This window comes from Lutjanus erythropterus, chromosome 8, assembly GCF_056507025.1.
Source record: "Lutjanus erythropterus isolate fLutEry1 chromosome 8, fLutEry1.hap2, whole genome shotgun sequence".
Classification (NCBI taxonomy): domain Eukaryota; kingdom Metazoa; phylum Chordata; class Actinopteri; order Lutjaniformes; family Lutjanidae; genus Lutjanus; species Lutjanus erythropterus.
The window spans coordinates 16794226-16817838 of record NC_139324.1 but is presented as its reverse complement, the minus strand read 5'-3'; the positions used below and the strand labels follow the sequence as shown (position 1 = coordinate 16817838).

The window sequence follows — 23613 nt, the reverse complement described above, 5'->3', positions numbered from 1 at the left end:
GAGGTGGGAAGAAGCCGGACTGGTCGTGTCTTGGCTGTCCTTTTGGAAGAACAACTGGGACATTTTAGTGGCATTATTCTGAAGGAAGAGAGGAGAATGTTGCTATATAAACGGAGGAGAGGAAACAAGAAGAAAGTAAGTTCCTGCTCTTACAACTGCTAATTAAAAATAACTTTTAGTATAATTCAAGAAGTTGTATCAGCATTCAATTTATAAACATTACTCTGCTAGTTTCTGAGGTGAGAAGCTCACTCATGCTACACAGAGAACAGGAGCTACACCAGTAACTCAAAGTTCTCTTTCACAGCACTTGTGTTATGTTTCACATTGGGAAATACTGACTTCTGCATTGCTGGGCAGATGTTGTGAGGGGACCATACTGAGACTCACACACGCCAAGCACCAAACAGGCTAATGGAGGAGACATCAAGCCTGTAGAACCTGGCAAAGGTGTCTGAGTGGGCCTAACTCGCTGTGGTGCTTTTTGAATCTTTGCATTTAGGAGATCCCTTTTTCACATGAGGGATGTCATTATGTACCTGATCCTCCGTTTGTCTAGAGATGCAGTTCAGACCTGTGGCTGTGTCTTGGGCTAGTGTAAGTCTCTCCAGCCTGCAAGACCAGAACAAGCAGGTCACAATTAGCCTTATGACCCATCAGGGGCCAAGGGCTTATTTTGGGAAGGCTGTTACAATCTTTGATTCTATGATAGCCCTATATTGGCCCTGTGGACCCTGGATGGCAGACCAGGTGCGGTTCCTTCACAGTCAGCTATTACAGTTGCCATTACACAGAGACTTTTTATCATAGGTGTACAGGCCCATATCCCATATCCCATATTTAGGAATCGTAACTGGCTTTTTGTTTCTAGGGCCCCTTCTCACAGAGGGGAGGCTCTGACTTGCCAGTGTCTGTCTCACTGGGTGGTGGGAGCTTTAATTCTGGCTTATGCGATTTGTAGACTGTAGCCCACTGAGGACCTGCGGGCTCATACAGATGTGTGTGATGTGTCTCAAACGTGTCCAAGTCACCTTTGAGTCCACAGGGGAGATCACCCACTGAAGGCAGTTCTCCCTCAAAGTGCTTTGTCCCCCAATTTGCTTGGCAGGCAAATTTGTCTGACAGCAACCCAAGAATGACCTTCACCACAGCGGCTCACAGACTGATGGATTTTGCTGAGATGACAGCTCCCAAAGCCGAATTTTTGCCGTGTTGGGCGGATTGGTTTGACGTCATCAACCCACTACCCTCGGAATGAGTCGATCCTGGCTGGAGTGTCTGGAGGGGGAGGTGGATGATGATTCACATGGAGGGTTGGCAGTCCTCAGGACTGACAAAGATGTTAAGCGAGTCTTCATTGGCATTATCAGGCTGGGTTGCAAAACCTCAACCCTCATTGGTGACTCTAGCAGGTGAAAGGGACTTGTCTTTGCCCGTATTGGACTTGGACTTGCAGGTGGTGTGCAAATGCGCAGCTGCTAATGGCCTGAAGACAAATTGCTTCACCAACTAAGAATGCCAACAGCCAGATGTGATATCCCATGTTGAGTCAAATTAAGCTACAGGTGGAACTTGGCTTATTAAATTGATAATATAACAGACCTGGAGGTCTTCCTTCCAAAACACTGTATTAGTTAAATCCCAGCCTCATATACCAACTTTCAAAACCGTTAGGGCACTTGAACTTATGCCCAGTGGTAGACAGAGTACTCAACCCGAGTACTTGAGTTAAAGTATAGATACTCCTGGTCAAAAATTACTACAAGTGAACTACAAGTGAAAGTTGCTCAGTCAAAATGTTACTTCAGTTTAAGTACTAGAGTACTTGCTTCTAAAAATACTTACATATTCAAAAGTGCAATTTACAAAGTACATTTTCTAATATCAATACATTGCTGTGTTGTTTTCACAGTACATTTACAGAACCTTGTAACTCTCTGAAACCACCTAATGAATCCACTGACTTGCTTGTAGAACCACTCTGCTACACAAAGCCTATAGAAACACGTATAAAAACTTCAACAAAGAAATGCAATCAAAAACAAAAAGGACAGTTATTGTCATTTTCTGACGTAATTGTATTAAATACACCACATAAAATTAGATTGCAGTCAACTGTAAGGAGTTCTCCAAGTCTGTTAGATAACTGAGATTTCTTTCTGGCTTCAGGAGCAGTATATACGTGAAATATGTGGTATTTTTACCCCAGTAAAAACAATCCAGCATTTAAAGCCTACCTGGAATTATTTCTCTTTTTCTAATTATAATAACCTCTTGAGATTTAATTTTGTCTTTTTCCTGCTGTTGCCATTACCATGCTTTATAAAGGTGAGGCGATGGCCTATTGAGCCCCCAGACAATCAAAAGGGAGCCAAGTTCACATTCCCGCATCTGGACTGGCAGAGAAAGAAGCCGGGAGGCATTCCACAGTGGTAACACAAATGAAGCTGGTGAAAGCTCTGGTGAGAGTCCTCTCTTCTTTGTGAAGGGGTGTCCTTTAATGGGTTTGGTTCTGTGTAACTTGCAAGAATAGGCTTGTGTGTGTCAAGTTGTGTTTTAGAAATATTAGTCTTTGAAGGATGCCTCAATATATGATCAGCAAAGTACAAGTTAAGTTTTAATATGTTTACTGTTTTATATATATTTTTTGGCCTTTTGCTTTTATTGAGATAGGACAGGTGAAGACAGACAGGAAAGGTGGGAGAGAGACAGCAGGGCTGACATGCAGCAAAGTGCCAAGGGCTGGAATTGAGCCCAGTAAAAATGCAACTGGAATATACTCTTTAGTACAATAACCAAACCCTGTTTGTCATAATTAAGTGTTGTCACATGGTGGAAATGCAGCATAATCAATGTTGCATGATCAGTAGTACTATTTATATTTCTGTGGATGAGAATGTTCCATGACACAGCTGTTGTTCCTTGCCTTCACACTGGGTGTCACTATTGGATCATCTGTTGTCGTGTGAAACTGCAACACTGACCTTCACTTCCCCTCCCCCTCCCCGTCTGTCAGGTCTGCACAGGTTTGCACCATCATGTGTGCTGATGCTGAAGCATGCATGTGCGAATGAGGCTGCCTCCTGCTCCACCTCCTCCCCATCTTCATCGGCGGCATCCTGTGCTCTGTATTCCTCTGCAGAGTACTCGTCAGTGCAGCTGGGGCTGTCACAGCCGTAGCATCTTCATCAGCATCATTCCATCATCCGTCTCTGCAGCATCCCTTCCAGCCTCGAAGGCATCCATCTCTCACAAGCATCCCAGCACCTCCGAACTGCACACACCCCCTCTCTTCCACATCTCTCACCTCCAGAACCTGCAAGACAGCAGCCAGACAGTCACATCCCGGGCTAATTCACCCCGCTGCATTCCCCTCTTCCCTTCTGCTCAGCTGGGCTTGCCACCACCACAGTCCCCCTTTCCCTTCCTCTTCATCGTCACCCGCTCTCCGAAGTGTCGTTCAGCAAAAATCAGGCAAGCTGTCTCTTCTTCCCGTGAAAGTGTCTGTTGGCTGGGCAGCTGGTCTTCCGCTGTCCCTTTGGAGGATGATCCTGTGGATGAAGACAGAAGAGATGGCCCTAGGGGAGCTGCTGGAGAGACTGAGGACAGTCACCCAAAGCATAGGTGGGTGACAATGACACATTCAAACCAACTGTCGTCCCCGATCATAACATGGTTTATTGCATGTTTGTCAGAAACGTGGATCTAGGTGAAATTTAAATCTCTATGCAGCCACAATAAGAGTCCATATTGTATGTCTTGTTTGGTTGAATTTAGACCAAACAAAAAGGTGAAAGTGGTTTAAGAAGAATAATACAGGATGACTATGTCAGTGAGCCACAAAGCTTTGTGTCTACAGAAAACCACACCAGGTGTAATTTGTGGCTGTTCATGCTGTTTCTGCCTCCAGCTAGGCAGGTGTTTGGCCAGTGGGCTGTTTTTGTTACACAGTTACACAGTTGATGCTTGCTGTAGAAAATGTGATAATAACTCATATTATTTGATCTAGTCAGAGAAAAGAATTTAATGGTGCTGTGACACAAATTGAAATTATTTGTAATGCAGTCAGATTATAATTCTGTGAATTGCATTAAATCTGATATGTAATCTATATGCTGATGTCTGTGAAATATGCATAAACACAGGCTGCAGGTGGGTTGATTTGTGTTGTGATTCATTACTGTACCTTTGTGACCTATTTCCTCTGTACCCCACCCTAATCACTTACAGTATTTGGCATGTGTTTGATCAGAAGAGAGGTTGAAGGCAAGAATCGGAGATGGTGACCTATATGTTTATATGGTCTGATTCCCACTGTAACTCTTTACTGATTACTTAAACATGACTTCAGGTTTCCACATCACCTCTTAGATTTTGCTGTCAGGTCTGTGCTGTAGTGTTTTGTGCAGAGCTCCACTGTGTGTGTTCATGGTCTTTCATATTTGCTCCGAAAAAGCTGCTGAAATGTTTTAGGCCCTTCATTTCTGGTTCCAGTACAAATTCATCATGCGATCATGGAAAAGTAAAGCTATTTCAGAGCCTTTTTAGCTGGCATGAAAACCCTTTTCCAGACCGAGGATGTGATGTCCTGATGTTGCTCCTGCAACCTTGAGGTTTATCGCCACTGACTGAAGGACAGATTTTTATTCTTTATCAAAATAATGCCTCTAATATGACTGAGTTATATTTCTGATGCTTCCTTCTCCTCTCTATGATCCATTTATAGAAATCCACCCACTGCTAGCACACAGCCACTCACATGCATGAATGCACACACACACACACACACACACACACACACACACACACACACACACACACACACACACACACACAGAGAGACTGCACTCTTGCACAGTACACCTTTCATTTTATGTTGTGTGATGTTGTTCCATTGGAGATCAGCGAAGCTGATCTCATTTAGGAAACCACAGCTGCTCGTTTTGTCGTATTGAATTGTCGGATCATATTTCTTTTTAGCTGTATTTGTAGCACCTGCTCTCTTACAACTGCAGTATGTATATGGAGGGGAGAGTAATAATGTGTAGACTATGCTTACACACAGAACACAGTCTGTCCGTTTTACATTTAATGTTGTTTTATGATGGTGAGGCTCTTGCTTCAAACATGAATTCAACACAATGGGCTGTAGTTGCCTCTTCTCTTCCTTAGCACCAGAGATGGTGAAAGTAGTGAGTGGGTGGACTTGAGTGAGGAGGGGCAATGGCTGAACCCAGAGGAGTAAAACTGAACAAACTACAGCTCTTAAGGAGAATTGAGTTGCATCACTCGTCTCCATACATGATAAAGACATAAATGAATGAAAATTTGTCAGATTTTTCTACATGTATACGCATTAAGTGTGTGACTTTATACTAAACATTTGCAGACGTCCATTCATTGCGAGCACTCAGTTTATAAAGAAATGTGACAGGAATGTGCTGTGGCAGGGGGATGAGAGCAGTAATCGGCTCAGAGGAGAGACTCTTAACGCTGATCACAGAGGACAGCAGAGAAGAAGGGAGAGTGAGCAAAAGAGAGATTCAAGGAAACAAAGTCAACTGAGGATGAAAAGGACTTAGCATTGTCTAATCTAGCAAACTGCTCCCTTCTCCTGAGCCGAAAAGGTGGTGTCATGTTGTAAAATGCAGAAAACAAACTTGTCGTTTTCCTTCCCCCCCCTCAGAAGAGTCAACCACTCCTTGACTCTGTATTAGCTCCTGGTTTGTGACTGTCTGTGCTGTGAATATGACTGCAGGGTATGAAGGAGAAAGGTCTGTGCAGTGTCCAACAAGATGCTCGTCATCAGACAAGTTTTGCCTGAGGAAGATCTTATAGATCAAATGTTGCCTTAAAAGAAAATTAAACTGTTTATTTGGAGCCTTACAGAGTGCAGACCCTTCGTTTTTGCCCTGCAGTGATATTTTTAGTCTTCCACCAAGCTTGATATTTCATGCAATGGCTGGTGGGCACAATAAACGTGTCCCTGTTGGAGCTACGAGGGGGGGTTTCATGAGTTGGTTCACTACATTGTAGCTACACTAAAATAATATAGCTCATATAGCAACAATAAATTAATATAGCTACACTAAAATAATAAAGCTATGATAAAATTAAATAATATAGCTACACTACAATAATGTAGCTTTGTGTGCATTCATAAGAGAATTGAAGCAGACATTTAAAAGTGATGCAAAAGTTACTTTAACCAGAAACTAATTAATTTTATGTGCAGTAATTGGTAAAGTAATTAAATTACTTTTGAGAGAAGTAATTAGTAACTGTAATGTTGAAGCACTGACTGAGATTACAGCACATGTAAGAATCAATTGCAAAATAATAGATTTGTTTATGTTTCCGTCTTGCCTCCTGATGGTCTGAATAACTCAGTAGATTTATCAGTAGTCACTTCATTCATATATTAAATATTTTGGCAGTAAAGAGACCCATGGCTGTAGGTAGGCAGTGGACCGAACGAATGTGAGGCACAATGAAGGGGAGGACACCATCTTTCTTTTTTTTTTTGCATCTGTAATTAGCACAGGTGTCACAAAACCGAATCTCACAAACTAACATTGACTAGACACAGAGAGACCACAATGTTTATATTTCAGTTTCTTCATCATCGTTGAAGACCTAATGTTTTTGTCCTGGATGTGTGCACACTTGGTTCTTCCTATGAAACTGACTGCAGATGCAGTATCCTCAAACTGATGTAAAATCAGGAAGGTCTATTTGCATTCCACATTGTGGTTAGCGTTGCTGTGTGGCTATATTTTTGATCCAGTCCACCCATCTATCAGTGTAGCCATTCAGTCAGCGGTAAGCGGGCAGAACTGTTAATCACATCTTATATGTGCTCAGTTGAGATGTGTATTTCTTCATTTTATATGAATAAATATTTTTTTTTATTTTTGATTACTAGTCAGAAAGAACAGCAAGTATAATATTTACGATGTTCATCATCTTAGTTTGGGGGTTAGCATGTTAACATTTGCTAACAGAGTGCTGCAGGAATGTGTCCTTAGCATTCCTCTTCTGGTTCCCTTGTCTCAAATTCGGTGGGTTTTTTGTTTTTTGGCCTGAAATAAGATCTGTGGTTAGGACAAGTTTAAGAGACTTTCAAGTTTTGATCTACAACATAAAATATGTCAATAAATACCTCATGAATTTTGTTGCTCAGACAGTGGTTGTCATGGACATTAAATGTCATCACGCTGAACTCTAGTCACCCAGCGATGGTGACGTTGAGTTACGCGACTGGTTGTAGTTCATTTACAGCCTAACATGAGCTTTTTGCTTCTGGTGATTGCATTTATGCTTCAAAAATCACGAAAGTGGTGTTCATTTGCAAAGTCTTGCTGAATAAAATAATAAAAATAAAAAAGTATCATAAACTCTTTTGCTACAGAACTTATTTTCTGCACTTATCTACTAATGGAAAAATCCCATTGGCTTCTTGCAGAGGGAACCAAATTGATGCTAAATAACAATTTGGCCTACAAAAATATGTCATCTCTGCTGCACTCTATTAGCAATGTACATGAAGGGCATTCAAGGCTGGGAATTACATTTTTGCAAGACCTATGTTATTTATTTTGTTGAGTTGTGCTTCATTTGGTCGCCTGTCACTGGTGCCATAATACCTTTACTCCCTCTAGTTGCTATAACTTTTGGGGAAATGAGGGAAATTCCAGATTATACTGTACATCAGATGGTGAAGGAATAAGATGGTGAACTAGCTAGCCACTTTATTGTTCATAACTGTTACTATTGCTAACTCATGATGGAGCATGATTAAATTTTTCAGTCTGGACCAAAGTGGTGTTCTGACTGAATAACAATGCCACCCTTAGAGTCACCTTTTGCATTGCCAAAAAAATATGATGTAATTTAAGATCTAGTAACCTGTGAAAAAACAGCACTGTGTCACTCAGTCATGAAAATATTGTTACTTGCAACCAGCCTCTCCTCAACTCTAACTGGGCAGTTGACCTACTTCCAGTTGATTTAAAGGGACACATCCAGTTCAGTGAGTCCCTGGTTTCAGCTTTGCAAGAAAAAATGTGTTCATCTGCAGCCGGTGATGCTAGGAGGGGCTGTTTTATTTATTGTGCAGTAACAGTGACAGATGATATGTTGTGGTCGGAGGATTTTATGTGCTAGAGTATGGCTGGTACGTATACACACTTCTCTGTTTGTGAGTATGTGTGAGAGACTGGCTAGTAGTGTATTTGCTGCTGAGACAGACAGAAGCTGAGGTTTCTGAAAGTGTCTGAGCTCCAGGCAGCCCAGCTGTCTCATGAGTTCATGGTTGCTATTTGATCTCAGTCATTCGTTATTGATCCATTGCTCCTCCTTTGCATTGTTTTGATGGAAAGCATAACTATCAGAGGCGTTGCCTGTAAACCAGATAGAATCATTGGATTTCAGTCATAAAGATATAATCGAAGTGTCAGCTTCCTTTTTAGCTGGAGGTCAAACTGCTTAAGTGAGCTGTGCTGTCCCTGATGGCAGAGCAGGTGTATCGCCAGATGGATCCAGCAGGTCGCTATTAGTCTCCAGCTAATAAGATGTGGTCAGAAAGACGCAAGTAGCCAGAGCCAGGGAGTGTGTTGAAAAATACAGGATTTTCAATATGTTTCAGTGCATTTTGTTGAGGTCATATACAATGTTTTTGATTTTCCCATCAAACAAAATATAATTCACACTGTCGATAGATAAATTTGAAAGCCTTATTTTAAATGCTACGAGTAATGTTCTACTTCAGATTCTTATCTACTGTATGTGTATATTTGGGGGTAGTCTGTTTAGGCTGTGGCAGTGGATGCTGCATGGGATGCAAAAAAAGGAGCAAAAAAAAAAAAAACAGTCAGATGTCACACTGCAGTGGTCAATCACAAACTGGCAATCGGACAACTTTACAGTCAACTTGAAATACCTTTGAAAACAGGTGAAAGCCAGACGGACTTCTTCTTCAGTTGTGTTCTTGTTTCGTGTACCCAACTTCAACATCTGTTTCAACATCTGCTTCAGCATCACTGTGTTGCCCCCCTGACTTTTCATCAGCGTAAAAACCTGCAAAATTCACATTCCCATAAGCCTCAGTTGTACTTTGCATTTACTGCTCATTAGCAAATGTTAGCATGCTAATTACATAGCTAGATAGTGGTGAACATTATACATGCTAAACATCAGCACGCTGACATCATTGTGAGGGTGTTAGTGCGCTAATGTTAGCATTTAGCTCAGAGTGCACAGCTAAGGGAAAGTACAGTCTCACAGTGTCACTAGCTGTAGACGAGAAGGTCCCAAAAACATGAAGCGTCCTTAAGACCCAGACTTGTAAGAATTTTGCCGTAACAGCTACATTTATAAACTACTGATAGAGACACAACAAACCATGAAATTAAAATGTGTATGAAACTTTGTCTTTGTCAACATTTTCATTTTGTGCTGAAGAGAGGACAGATACAAAGGCTTTTGTGCATGTTTTATATTTCCACACATGCAGGTAGGGTTAGGTACAGTGAAGTTTGTGTGGGAGCAGTGAAATAACACGCAGGACCTGGGTGATGTCTCAAAGGAGGGATCAGACCTGATTAACAGGGGAGGCAAGGGGGGAGGCAGAGAGATGGAGGGTTATGGGTAGACGGTTGATGTTGTGCGTCTCATCCTCCTGCAGTCGCCTCATCAGTATGTGTGAGAGTGTAGCTACTCTCTCATCTCTATTCTAAGCCTATAAACTGCAAGCTGCCTTTTGCTTGCCAGCTTTAACCACACAAACACAACCAAACACACACTCACATGCATTTAAAAGCCTGTCACAAACCTCCACCTCACTCCCATCAAAGAGGACCCTCTGTGTTTGCTCCTCCACCTCAGTTACTGATCACATATGAAGCAACAACACACATCCTGAGCCTTCTGTGTTCACTGCAAAGTTTTAGTGTTGAAGTTTGTTGTAGTTTTCATGCTTTTTTTGCATTCTCTCCTGGTTCACTAGGAATGAATACATGAAAGAATCAGGGGAGATAGAAAGAGGGAATGAAAAGGCAGATTAGTTGAGGAGTGGAGGAATATAATTAGCCTGAGCAGCAGAAGGGGATTTGTGCTCTACCGGCTGCCCTCTGCTCCTGCTCCCCTCCACCCTCCTGCCCTTCTTGTACCACTCTGGGCTGTCAATAATTACGACGAGGTGTGCAAGTGTGAGTGTTTGTGCAGCGCGGAGCTGGGGCCATTCTCACCTCCACTGTGTTTTTTCAGAGGTTGTGCAGACAGTGACTCAGCTTTTTTTTTTTGGTTCTGCCAGCTTTGCACCGTGTTGTTTCCTTGAGTCCCCAATGTGGCTCTGCAGAGGACAACGAACTAGCCTCCTATGTGGCCAATGCAGACACAGGATCTTCTCACAAGATGCGTGTGAGAGCATGTCGTCTTGATTCCAACTGACCCGCCGCATTTCAACAAAAGAGGCTACTTCCCATGCCGGCATTTGGGTGCTGTGATTTGGAGTTTATTAGAGTGTGCAGTGGAGCTTTGCAGGTGCAGTGAGGGGTCTCTCTGCATGACAGAGTTTGTTTGAGTGTGTGAGACCAGCAGCCGGCTCTCATGTCTCTGCATGAGTTTCTGCGGGAGGGTGGCGAGGCGTCGTACCGGCTCATGAACCGGCTCAGTCATCTGATCCAGAACCTGGACATCTCTGGAGCTCCCTTCCCGTTCAGCCCTGGCAGCCGCAAGAACTCCTGGAGAGACTGGGATGGTAAGAGCAAAAGAGGAAGGGAGACTGTGTGTGTGTGTGTTTGTGTGTGTGTAACTTTTCAGAGTTTGTAAGACTACATTCCTCTCAAAATATATGTGCATGTTTGTATGCATTTCTGTTAAGCTCTGGCAGAGTTTTGCAGGGCATCATGCCCGGAGCCTCGCACACAGTGTTTCCTGTGGGCTTCCCTTTGCTCCCCGCTGGGCTGTCTCTCTGTCTTTGTGTGTATAAGAGTTTGTGTCTGTGTGAGTGCGTGACTGCGCAGCTTAAACAGCCGCTTCAGTTTCCAACGTACAGATCTCAGCAGCTGCACTGATTATTTTTCCGTGGCAGCGACAGAATCTTCAGCAAATGCAGAAATTGCAGCACACAGCATCTTACCAGCAGACAAGCTGGCTGGTGCAAAGCAGTTAGAACTGCGGATTAAAGCTGCTGAGTTTTCAACTTGGTGTCCTTTAAGCCAGTGTGTTGCTACTTTGAGACCTTGATTTGTGCCACTGCATAGAAAAGGACTTTCCCAGGTCTCACTAAAGGAGAAAAAGCATGGTGAGAAAAGCCAGGAGGAGTGCTTCTCAGTGGGATAGTGGGATGCCGATGGTTCCACTTAAACCACGTGAGTCTGGAGATGTATGGATGGTATTTTTGTTTCTCTGTGTGGGTAGGGTTCTTTTTTATTTCTCTGCCTCTAAAAAAAAGCTGGCTTGGGATCTATAAGTGTATGCGTAAGATATTTACCTATAGCTTGCTGACACAATGCATGTGAAAAACTAACCTTCTCTTGTGAGGCAGCCTCATCTGTCCCCAAGGTTGTCCTCATATATTTATGTTTGCTCTGTCCCTGGATGAAAGTCACTGCATGTTTAAAGCTACTGCTGTGCCTGCTGCTGTGCGGGTTTGGATTGTATGTGCATGTGCAGTATGTGCATATGTGTTGACATGCATGGACTGGACATACGAGCATGTTGTTCTTGTGTGTTTTATTTGTCTGTACTTCAAGCTGTGTGGTTTCAGAGAAATTTCTCTTCCCTTCTCGGCTCTGTTTAAGTCATCAGCCATGAGGTAAATTCATACAGGAGAGGTACTATGTTGTTGATTTAACAGTTGTTTGGTTTTACAGGCTGAGGCCATCGAGTACTGATAAAGAAGAAGGGATCTTTTTTAAGAATAGTTTTGTGTGCTTGCCTGCATTCGTAGCCTACTCACACAAAAACATTGATCTGTATGTTATTCCATCTATTATCGTTCTGCTTCAGAACAACGGAAAAACTGAAGAAGTGCAAATTAAACTTGGTTACTTCCAAAGCCACCCAAGTGTAACTTCCAGTGGTTTCTGGATGCCATTGCACCAAGTTCAGGCCACCAAGCCCCTAAATTTGGAGGCCAAAGTACAATTTTGGTGTCCCAAATGTAAACATAGGTTAAAAAAAATCCAGGAAAGGCAATTTCACAGAACACAATGCAGCTTTTCTTCAAGGGAAAATTGTATTTCTGTCAAGGAACGTGATGTTTTTGCCTACAAAGTAATAGCTGTAGGCTAGGGTGGTGATACACAGCAACATGGATGAGGGTGTCACAAGCTTGCCCACAATGCATCATCTTACATGTAGGCACTGCTGCATGGTCCGTGAGCAGTACACCTCAGTTTTCTTGGTCAGTATAACACACACTGAGGAATTTATCACTTCAATTGACATTTACCATCAACAGTGATTGGACATTCACACAAAAAGTGCTGAATTTTCCCTGTAACTGTGATTTTGCTAAAGAATGAAAAACAAGCTAGACTTCACAGCTAATTGAGGAAACTGGGAGAACACACTGCAGTACATTATGTCCTAGATGTGTCATATATTAGTCACTTAAACTCCCGCTTCCATCCATTCTTAAATTTTTGTTGCTGTGTCCTTTTTTCATCCCCTGCCTTTTGTGTTTATGGTTCTTGCTATAAGAATGTGTTAGCAGTTTAGGTAGGCTTAGTAAACCCATACTTCAGTAGCCCCAACAGCTAGCCAACAACAAGTACTGTTTGTTGTTTTAGCAGAATGTCAAATTAAAAGGCACAAAAGCATCAGGATGTTTGTGGAACTGTAACACTGTCAGTGAAGGCTGGGGATGGAGGATGGAGATAAAACTAGGTAGCCATAGAATGGCCACAGGCCATGGTTAATGTTGAATGCTGTACTGTATATTGCAGTCAAGTGCTACTTCTGTGAACTCTATATGACATTTATAGGTATATTGGAAGGTTTAATGGGTTTTCTTGTTGGGTTTTGGGTGTTTTATGTTCTACAGATTGCAAAATGAAAACCTTGTGATTTGGGGCAGAATAAACAAACTGACTTGAGGACTCAGTAATAACTGAGTAAAATACAGTTGACACTGTCTGAAGGTGGGAAGCGAGGAATCGCGTCCTGTTGATGTTGATGTCGTTGGCAATGAAAAGACCATCATGCAGAGGGAATTGGACAAGTTGATGTAACACTTAATACTTACTTACAGTAATATCAATTTAGCATTGTGACATTGTTGGACTCATAATGGACAGTTTTTAAAAAAGGATCATATTTTTTTCCCCACACATTCTTCGTCTTTATCAAAAGCTGGTGCCTACATTGGCCACAGTACAAGTTTATTGCTGATAACAGTGGAGATTCCTGTTTGTTATACTGGTAGCGGCTAATGTAGCCTTGAACCGCAACCCTGAAGCAGGTCTGGTAAGCGCACTTCTTTCTAACCCTACACCTCCAGATCATTTTCATTTTCAAACTCGTAGTCTTCAGACCCAACTGACACTGACTCGGGTGACATCACTTGAGGCAGTTTAGTGGGTTTCACACGGCTCCCTCTGGAGCCACAAAAGACTTCATGCAGCTTTTTTCACATGAATTGCAGTGCTACATAAGACCTGTGAATAGACTATAATTACTGTAATTGGTTGATTTCCCCTTTAACTGGGCAGAAAAAAAATGAAAGGGTCATATGTTAGTTGGTTATTTCTCTTGTAAGTCTTCGACGAAGCTTGGTGTCCTGTGTCCTGACAATTATCTGTAAAACACTAAAATGTCCTGGTTCACTACCATGTTGTCCCCGTTTTCACCACAATTAAAAGAATACATTTAATACTTGTTTTCAGCGCTTAGAGACCTTTTCTATCTGTTTCAGAGACCTTGTTCTGTCCCTCTCATTAAGACCTAACCCAATATAAAAACATGCACCATGCGTCAGAATTCAACACTGATTTGTTTGCGTGTCAATCTGTTAGTGTTGCTGTCAAGGCTATATTATGAGTCACAGGAGGCTTGTGGCTTTCTCTGACAGAATCTGTGAGTTTGCTAACAGCTGTTATAGTCTGTCTTTTTTAAAGACCTCCACGAGGCTACTCCCTCAGTTGTAAAGTAGCTGGCAATGCAAATGCTGTGTTCATGGTGCCCAATGTGTTGACAGGTGCACTTGATAGTTACGCTAGGTGCTGATATTATCATCCCCTATCCTGATGAAAATGGCCGTGTTGCACGCATTAGCATATACATGTGCGTGTGTGCATGTACATACAGCGCACTTAAAGGTCCCTGGTTATGGGTTTGAAAATATGGTCATCCTACTTTTTGTGGCACTTTGTACTGACTAAGACTCTTTTTCTAATGGATACATATCTGAGTCAAAGGAAAAAATATTTGTTTTGATTAAATGTATTACTTATTAAATTTCCACAACACAGAACAAAAATGCACAAGACAACACTGGGTAAAAATAAAGTTGATGCATTAGTTGCTTTAAGTCTTACCACTCACTTAGTGCCTTTGTGAGTAAACCCAATGAATCAGTGTCTCTAAATTACACTCAGACTGCTTTGTTTGACCGTCTTGTTGGCTTTTAGCTGTGTACTTCTGCAGCTTAATGGCTCTCATGTTTATCTGTCAAGGTTTATGACACTGATAACCTCATGCATGCCCTTGGTCATAGAGCAAACACGTGTTCAACACAATGCCCCACCCACACAGAACACACACACAGATGCAAGCTTTCATACCCAAGCACACACACATACGAACATACATGTACACACACTGAGCGTCTCTTGCAGAAACCTTGCAAGCACACTGAACTTGCGTTAGTAGATATAATGGCTGAATTAGGAGACAGAATAGTGTCTATTAGCTTGTTTTGGCTGAGCTCTGTCTTTTATACAACTCATTGAAATGGAATCTAAATTGCCACATTCTGTCAAGAAACAGTGTCTTTCTGTGAGAGGTCTCATTAGAATTGAGTCTTTCAGTAAGTTAGTAAGAATGGGGTCTTTTGAGTGGTGTAAACAAGAATAGGGGCTTTGAATGGATATAGTCAGTGAATGGTTAAATGGAGATGCAGGCAGTGTTTGAATGGGCTGGTCAGAATGGAGGCTTTGTACGTTTGGTCCACATCTCCTGAGATAAGGCAGAAGAGGTTGGCCTAGGTAAATGAGCACTGGGAGCTGCAGTTCCTACTTAACCGCTGTGATACAACATGGCATGACATAACTTAGCATGCATAACTTTTTCCTGTTTCTACTCTCACAAAGGCTGGACCCTTAAAGAGGTCAGACGTTGTCATACATTTGCAGATTGGAGGCATTGCTATTCAGCCTGGTAGGGTCAGGTAATTGTCCTTTTAGGGGAGGGGTAGGGGTGGCTCAGTGAGGGAGGGTGGAGTAGAGTGCTACACTGTAGCTTTTGTCTACAGGGAAGGTAACCCGAGGTTCAAATAGGAAGTCCTCACAGTTACAGAGTGACGTCCTGCAGGCTGTGGAGCACCTGCAGCCTGACAGAGAGCAAGAGGCTGGTGAAAGGTGGAGTCAGAATGAGAGGGAAACTGTTACGGTGATACCTTTTGCAAAGCTGCATGGAACAGAGGAGCGGTGGACAAGGAGGGTTAGACAGGGAAAGCAGCAGGATGGGAGGAGAGGAGATGGCAGACTTGGGCTTCTTGAAGGAGGAGGATGTCGAGGCAGAGTTAGACTCTGGGTTTTGCATGGAAGTGGACTCTGAGCTGAGCTTAGAGGGACAGGTGAGTGTAGGCTCGGGTACAGAGGAGTTCGACGGGCTTGTGATTGCAGGACACGGAGGCTCTCTGTTTACTAGTGATGAGCAAAGAGAGGGAAGAGTGAGTCCGGGAGGAGATGAAAGCAGTCAAACTCAAGAGAAAGGTGAGGTAGAGGCTGAGTCAGAGTTAGTGGAGATTGAAGAGACTGAAGAAGAGGAAGAGATTGATGATAAAACTGAAGAGGTCAAAGAGGAAGAAACAGAGGGAGCGTTGGATGTGTTTTTGTGGCCAGTGGAAGAGAGTGGGGGTCATCATGTGCGGATCTCTCTGGAGGAGGTGGAAAGATACTACAGATTTTCTCTATGCTGCCGCTGGCTGTGTGGTAGGTGTCAGATGAGTTATCATGTTCTCTCATCTTTTTTGTGCTTGTATCACATGTCTTTCTTTCACCATGCTGCATTTACAGTATTTGTTTTAGTGGAGTTGATTTTGGAGGCCTCTGTTTAACCACAGAATATAACGTCAAAAATCCTCTTGCTTATTTTGAACGGGCTAATTTACTATTCATTGAAACCTTGTCTGGGAAAATGTAAACAAAGCTCTACTAATTTGCATCTTATCTGATTTCTGCTGGCAGGCGTCAAGAATAACTATATAGTAGGGCTGCAAATAATGATTATTTTCGATATCGAAAATTCTGTCCACAATTTTTTCAGTTAATCAATTAGTTGTTTGGTCCATGAAATGTCAGAAAATGGTTAAAAAAATATTGATTGTTTCCCCAAATCCCAAGATGACTTACTCAAATTTCTTGTTTTGTCCAGAAGCCAAAGATAATCAGATAATTTGGACATTTCTTCGTCTCAAAACAATTTATCGATCATCAGAATAGTTGGTAATTAATTTAATAGTTGACAACTAATAGATTATCTTCTTGCTGATGGTTTTTTGCTCATGCAGATCATGTAGAGGCTTCAGTTTTAAACTGAGACTGTTAAAAACTCCTTGTAATGCATTCAACTACTATTTGGTTCTTGGATCTGAACACCATATCTTCTACTTGTCCTTTCTGTTTGAGTCCACCTGCCCCTCTACCTTTGCTCTCAGCTGTTTGCATGTGTGATAATGTTAGTGTCCATGGTAGTGATGTCTTTGTAGTGAGAAAATTTTTTGAAACTTGACCTCACTATATAAAATGACCCGTTCTGACCTCTGTGATAATCACGGCCTCATGAAACACTTCAGAAGATACGTGGCTTTCTTCCACTCTTGGTGTCTTAATGTTGAATTTTGGAGGGATCACTGACCATTTTTTCAATTTGCGAGTGGTGAAAAACTGTTAAATTCTGCACCCAATCTGTGTAATATATGGTATTCACCCAGAAACTGCTGCAACAACTTATAGACATAACTGAGTGACCATCATATACTTCAGTCATCAAGCCCATAAACGAAACACCATGTTTATTTATGACTAGAAAAACGTGACACAGATTGATGAGCTACATCTTCTCAGCTTTCAGAAGATGACCTCTTCAATGTGGTATATACTTTTGTCCTGCTATCTCCATCCCCCTGTTCCCCCCTAAAAGTGACAAAAATTGCTGTATGGTAGGAAGTGGGGGTGGAAGAGGTTAACTTCCTGATGATGAATATTGTTTTCTGACTTTTCTGCAGTTTTTTCCCTGACACAAAGCATGTCCTTATTTCTATATTGCGTGAATAATTGTTAACCATAACCTTACCCTTGTTGACCCTCATCTGAACCCTGTCACCTCTTGGCTTCCTTCATAATATTACAGAACCCTCTGTCACAGCTCAGCTCTGTTTAGTGCTTTGCTTTGTCTCTGTCGCTCCTCCTCCATGACCTTGACTGTAAGCCCCTTATCCCCACTTGTTGCCCTCCCCCATCTCTCTGGTTATGGGTGTCCATCCCTTTCCCTGCTCTTTCAACCCCAACCCTGACCTGTCCGATACTCAGAGTGTACAAAATGTTTTTAGTATAATTCCAGGTATTTGTGAGAGAGCAGCTTAGGACAGGAAAGAAACCTTGGGTCAAGTTATTTCTAGACCATTAACCAGCCAATAAATAACCAGCTTGTTCCATACATTTTTTTTTTTTGACTGATGAAGCAGGGTTTCAGGCTTCAGCTCTGGTCCTGTTTACTGTATAGTAATCTGTGTCAGTAGTAGCAGGCAGTCCAGGTGTGTGACTCTGACCCACTAACGTTTGACTCGTCACCCACAAACGTGAGCGTGAGTGGACACTAATCCCCATCGTTAAGCCTTTTAAAGAACATTAGCGCCTCAACCAGCAGGTGGTACGTATGTGTGTGTTTACATGTGTGTAAGTAGGGAATGCTGGAGTAATGTCATGTTGGTTTGAGCTGTGTATTTTCTTATTAACAGAGTTACTTTGTTAGTACAGAGCAGAAAAAGTGCTCTAATTCAGTTATAGTAGTTCATATAGTGGACATGGGCTCCTGCAGTGTAGCTAAAGTTAAAAGTGGGGGAACAAGATTAGGCAAGGGGTGGTATGGTAGGATTTTTTTTTCTGTAGTGGTGACAAAATGTAAAAAAAAATATACATATTACCAGTTTGAGTTAAAGGTATTACAAGGAACGTTCATATTTTGGTTGTTTTGGGGGCCCCTGTGGTCAAAAGTGGTAGTGTTTCCACTGTAACAACCACAAAATATAACGTCAAAATTATCTAAGTAAAAATCTTCTCCTGCTTCTTTTTAACCAGCTAATGCAGAACTCACTGGAAAAATGTTAACACGGGCTTGTTTCATCTGATTTCGAGGAGAATCTGTCCCAGTGACAGGCATTATGAAAAACTAGACAAAACAGGGCATCTCCTTGTTTGCTTATGTAGGTCATATAGAGGTATCAGCAATAAATTGAGATAATTGCATAACCAGTTAAAAATTCCTTGTAATAGCTATAACTAAAGCTCCAGGGAAAATACTACACCAAACTCCCTTTGAGAAATATGACACATTAACAATTCCTCACGTGTTCAAAAAAAAACCCACAAACTGTAGAAAGAAAAGATAAAAGGCATCATATGTTGACAGTCTTCTCAAACTTTACAGTTTGGATTTTCTCACGTCCTTTTGTTACCAGCTTCTAGTTAGCTGTGCAAATTTAGTCAGAGATGACAGTGGGGGTGAGAGGTGGACTGTTTCAAAAAAATAAGATTTCTCACAGAAATAGGTGCTGGTTGGTGGATCAGATAGATGCCAAATTAAGCGCTGAGTCATAACACAGTTAATTCACCATTTATAGTGCGTGCTAAGGTTTGAGGAGTTTTTTCTCAGCTGTTACCAAAATAACTATCCAGTTTGCTGATTTCTGTTTGGTGCTGGAGAGAGAAAGAATTTTATTTGTCATTTTTATGGCAAGGTCAGAACAGCAAATACTTTGCTATCTTCTAATTATCTAACATGCAATACAATACAGCGAAGTATTAGTAAAATAAACAACAAAAGTAGGCTTAATTTTCAGTGAGCGTCAAAATTCTTGTGTTCATGTTGGGAGGATGTGGCCTGTGTGTGTTGATATACATAGACTGAGTTTCATTTAGACCACCTCTAAGACAATAATACATTAAAGGGAAAGTTCACCCCAAAATCAAAAATATGTATTCCCCTGAACTACTTTCTTTCTAGTAGTAGTAAGTACTAGTAAGTTCTGTGGATCATCTTTTCTAATATATTTCTCTGTCTTTTCAAAGATCCTTGTGACATCACCGATACTTGCAGAAGATTGAACATACAAAGAGAGAAAGAAAGAAAAAGAGTGGTTTCACTCTCTGTCTGTTCTCTTTTGTGAGAATTAGGCTACAGTAGTATCTGGAACTGGCTCATCCTCTTCCATTCAAATGGCTAGAGGGCAGTTAATGTTTATATAACACTGTGTGAGCCATCAGGGGAAGTTTGGGAAGGAAGTAATGAAAGTAGCTGGAAAAGAGGAGGAGCAACAGTAAAGGAAAATGGAACCAAAAAATGACTGAAACTCCAGGAGGGGATTTTTTCAGTAACAGAATAGCCTCGTTCTGGAGACAAAGTGCAGCTATTGCTGGCCTGCTGGCTGGGGGGGGTGGGTGGGTTGGTTTTGATTTGATATGTGTGGGAGTTGCTGGGGGCAAGGTGTGGCTGCTGGGTCAGAGAGAGGAAACTGATGGAGGTTTCTGTGTGAACTTGATTCCACGAGGAGCGTGTGAGCGCCTGTGAGCACTCTGCAGATGGCGAGACAGTTGCAACTCTGTGTCCTCGGGCAGCAAGTGGTCACTTCAACACGGCAACACTGCTTTACTAAGTTACAAACATCTCTCACGTGTTCATTTATCTAGTCTCACTTCCACTTGCCTGACCCCTGGTAATGAGCCATTTTGGAGCACACACCTTTGATCAATAGACCAACCAATCAATAGAGGAGAAATCTGATATATTCATCATAATTCTGCTAAGAATAAAAGAGACAAAACTGATTTGCTTCTAAGGTCAGTAAATTTCTGAAGGCAAAAAATTATAACAAAACCTGGCACAGTCAATGAGGTTCTGTTTCGGGATCAATAATGTTTGTCCAGCAACAGGCAAGTGCTTAATTAATAATTGATGAAGTAGTGCAAACTTTGCCATATCACAAACAAAAAGTATTTCCAGTGGAGAAGAAGAGGAAGCAGACTGCTGTAACCGATGAGTGTAATCGAATAACACCTCAGTCTTTGCGTCCACCTCAGAGGTCTCCTGCTGTCCTGCAAGATTTAAAACCCACTGCCGACCAATCAAACATGCTCCAGTAAACGCAGATGTTTGGTCAGATTCATCATGTTCAGTCTGTGTTTAATGAAGTTAAGTCAGTTTTCCATGCTTTCAAACTGACTTTCAACTTTCATATGAAGCTCAATCATGAGTTGTGCTAATTTGTATTGCTTATATGCCAGTGTGTTTTGCAAATGGGCTGTGACTTGATTAAGCTACCCTAACTGACCCTTCCTAGGTCCCGCCACTTTTGGAGCCTTGGTCAACTTGGATATTGTTGCTGTTGGGCGCAAACCTTGTGTCTTAATATTTTGACATTTTCATTTATTTTTATAAATCAGTGCTATATGTCACCATTTATGTCTGTCTTAGGGTTTTGCAAATATTTTAAAAATATGTTTAAAAGTATTGAGAAGAGCTATTAACTGTGACTAAGCAGCATTAAATTACTTTTAAAACACAGGGGTTTTTTTTAATTTCCAGAAAAGTTGTGGACATATGAGGTTTGTGCCTGACACTGACAATATGCTATATGCTAGGCTTGTCTTTGTTGAAAAGAAAACCACTTGTTTAAAATTGTTAAAAGATGTTGCTGGGCAGCATGTAAAAGCAACAAATACAGTATATAGTCGCATTTCAAGTAAACGCTAGCTAGGTAGTTAGCTAGTATTTTTCTTACAGGAGCTTACTTAGGATGTGGCTATTTATGTGACTTTAACAGCTCCGCCAGTAACGTATTTTAACCAGCTAGCTAGATAATCTACATCAGTGGTTCGCTGACTAGTTAGCTAGTTTTTTGCTCTATAGCATAATGCTTACTAACTAGCTAATCTGTACAAATCATTAGCTAGCCAGCGTTTGGTAACATTAGCCAACTTAAGATGTGATGTGTAACTTTTACAGGTCCTCCAGCAACATCTTTTAACCATCTTGAAAATGTGATTTTCTTTTCCTCAAGCACAAATGAGCCTGGCACACAGCACATCTAAATACAGGAATGAACAAATGAGAAACCTGGCCACTGCTCCTAGTACTAGGATGCGTTAAATATACACAATTAACATATACAATTGCACTCTGTATGATTCTATAATGCCACAACAAAGTTGGCCTTTACCTTTAAATTACAATCGATATCCTCTTCATTCTCCATTTTTAGATGATCTCTGGAGTCATCTGGTTTGGTGGACTGTTTGTTTGGATTTGTTTGATCAGTGGACAGTTAGTTTAACTGCCAACATTCGTGTGTTCCTTGTTGGAGAATGTGAACAGAAGCATTTGTGATGATGTAAACTTGTTCAGGTGTTGTGATGTCACTGAGCTCCATTCCATTTGTCTGTTCTTCTCATAGTGACATCATAAACTTAGAGTTCCCGAGCAGCTTCTTGATCAGCTTCTTACAAACTCCTGCGTGAACAGTTTGGGTTATTTCTGTTGTTGCTGTTTTTGTCTGTGGTCTTCTCACTGGTTTGAGGTGGACAGGGCTCAGCTGGGAAAAGGTAATGGCACATACTTCTGTACATCAGTCAGGATTTATCAAGGGTAGTATAAATACTTTTTTATTGTACTTAAGCAGAATTTTCAGGTATCTGTACTTGAGTATTTATTTTTCTGAAAACTTTTTACTTCTCCTCCATACAATTTAACACAGATATCTGTTCTCTCTAATCCTGACATTTTCAAAACAGGATTGTTACTGTAGTTTTAATGCATTTTAGGGGAATAGTTGATTATTTTTATTTTGCGTCACTGTGCACCATCAACCTGGATGGGAGAACAACACATAGAAAATTCAATTCCTTGGTGTATCCATGAGTATGTCACACACAATAGATGTAACAAGACAAAAACGACATAAAAGTCATAACAAGATGAAATAGAAAAGAGAGGGACACGCAACTACAGAGAAAAGGTGAGGTCCAGCTTTGCACAGAAACAGCTGGTAGGTACTTTAGTAAAGAAGTAAAAACAGTACTTCTATTTTGGCCAGTCTTTTTTGCACAAGTATCAGTACTTTTGCTTAAGTAAAGAATGCATGTACTTTTCCTGCCTCTGGGATTTAGCAACATTTAAATGAAAGTCTGATAACAGTTTTCAAATTAGTTAACTATTAAACCACACAGACCAGAAGAAGTGGTCAGTACGGCTGTGCAATATGACCAAAATATCATATTCTAATATAGATAATTTCATACCCAGATATTGACACATATCATGACATAGCACACTCTCTGTAAGTTCATTATAAAATAACCACACGTCAAAGCCTATATTCAGTACCTTTGGGCAAATTTTCATTAAACCACATAACAAAATATGAAATATTAATGTTGAAATCCTCCTGTTTGGTTCTCTTTCCACCATATTTGTTTGTGTTGCTTTCATGCAAATTTCCTGCCTCTATCTGTGCCGTCCAGATGAACGTGAAGCTACGTTCAAAAGACAAAAGATAGTGCTGTACACAGTATCATTTACAACACAACAAAATTAACAATAGAGCATAATTTAAAACAACAGACATTTTTCTATCATCATATGATATATATTGTCATATTGCACTGCTCTCCAAATAAATCATTAACTAATCATTGTTTATTATACAGCGTAGTATCTTTTCTGTTAGTTTACTGCTTGACACACACAGTTGTTTAACTGGGAGGGATGCACTTCCTACTTTGGTTGACATTTACCTCTTGTCCCTATAGATGCAATTTAGTGTCGTTATCATACTCCTGAAGGTGGTACATTAAGGTGCTTGAAGTGTTAACTAGTAGAGGGGGAAAGTAATCTAAAAATCATATGAAATGCTTGGACAAAAAATAAAGTGTAAGAGAATTGTAGTGCACAGAAGCTGATGGTCTTAAATGTGCAAAAACACTGGTATGTTCCTTTTAGTTCCTTTATTATAGCTAAAAGCTTTGATTGATGATGCTTTGACGCAACAGGTATGGCACCAGCTGGTCTGTGAGGAAAAAGGGTTTAAAGGAGGCAGGAGACTGAAAATGTCAGACCAAAACGACACACTTGAATGAGTCCTGTCCCCAAACAGAGTGTGTGTGTGTGTGT

At 41.2% G+C, this 23613-nt stretch overlaps 1 protein-coding gene across 13 annotated transcripts in view; it reads left to right on the top strand.

The window, feature by feature from the left end:
- Window positions 1-3054: 3054 nt before the first annotated feature.
- mcf2lb (mcf.2 cell line derived transforming sequence-like b) overlaps window positions 3055-23613 on the top strand; it is a 60936-nt gene continuing 40377 nt past the window's right edge. For 6 of the 13 annotated variants that reach the window (XM_084724716.1, XM_084724714.1, XM_084724713.1 and 3 more), the window contains exon 1: window positions 15515-16160. In XM_084724716.1, the coding sequence (XP_084580842.1) occupies window positions 15638-16160 (523 nt within the window). In that variant the 5' untranslated portion in view covers window positions 15515-15637. Of the gene's footprint in view, window positions 3625-10189; window positions 10760-15513; window positions 16161-23613 lie in introns of those variants that run through there. The other 7 variants (XM_084724719.1, XM_084724718.1, XM_084724712.1 and 4 more) reach the window with 5 other exon arrangements.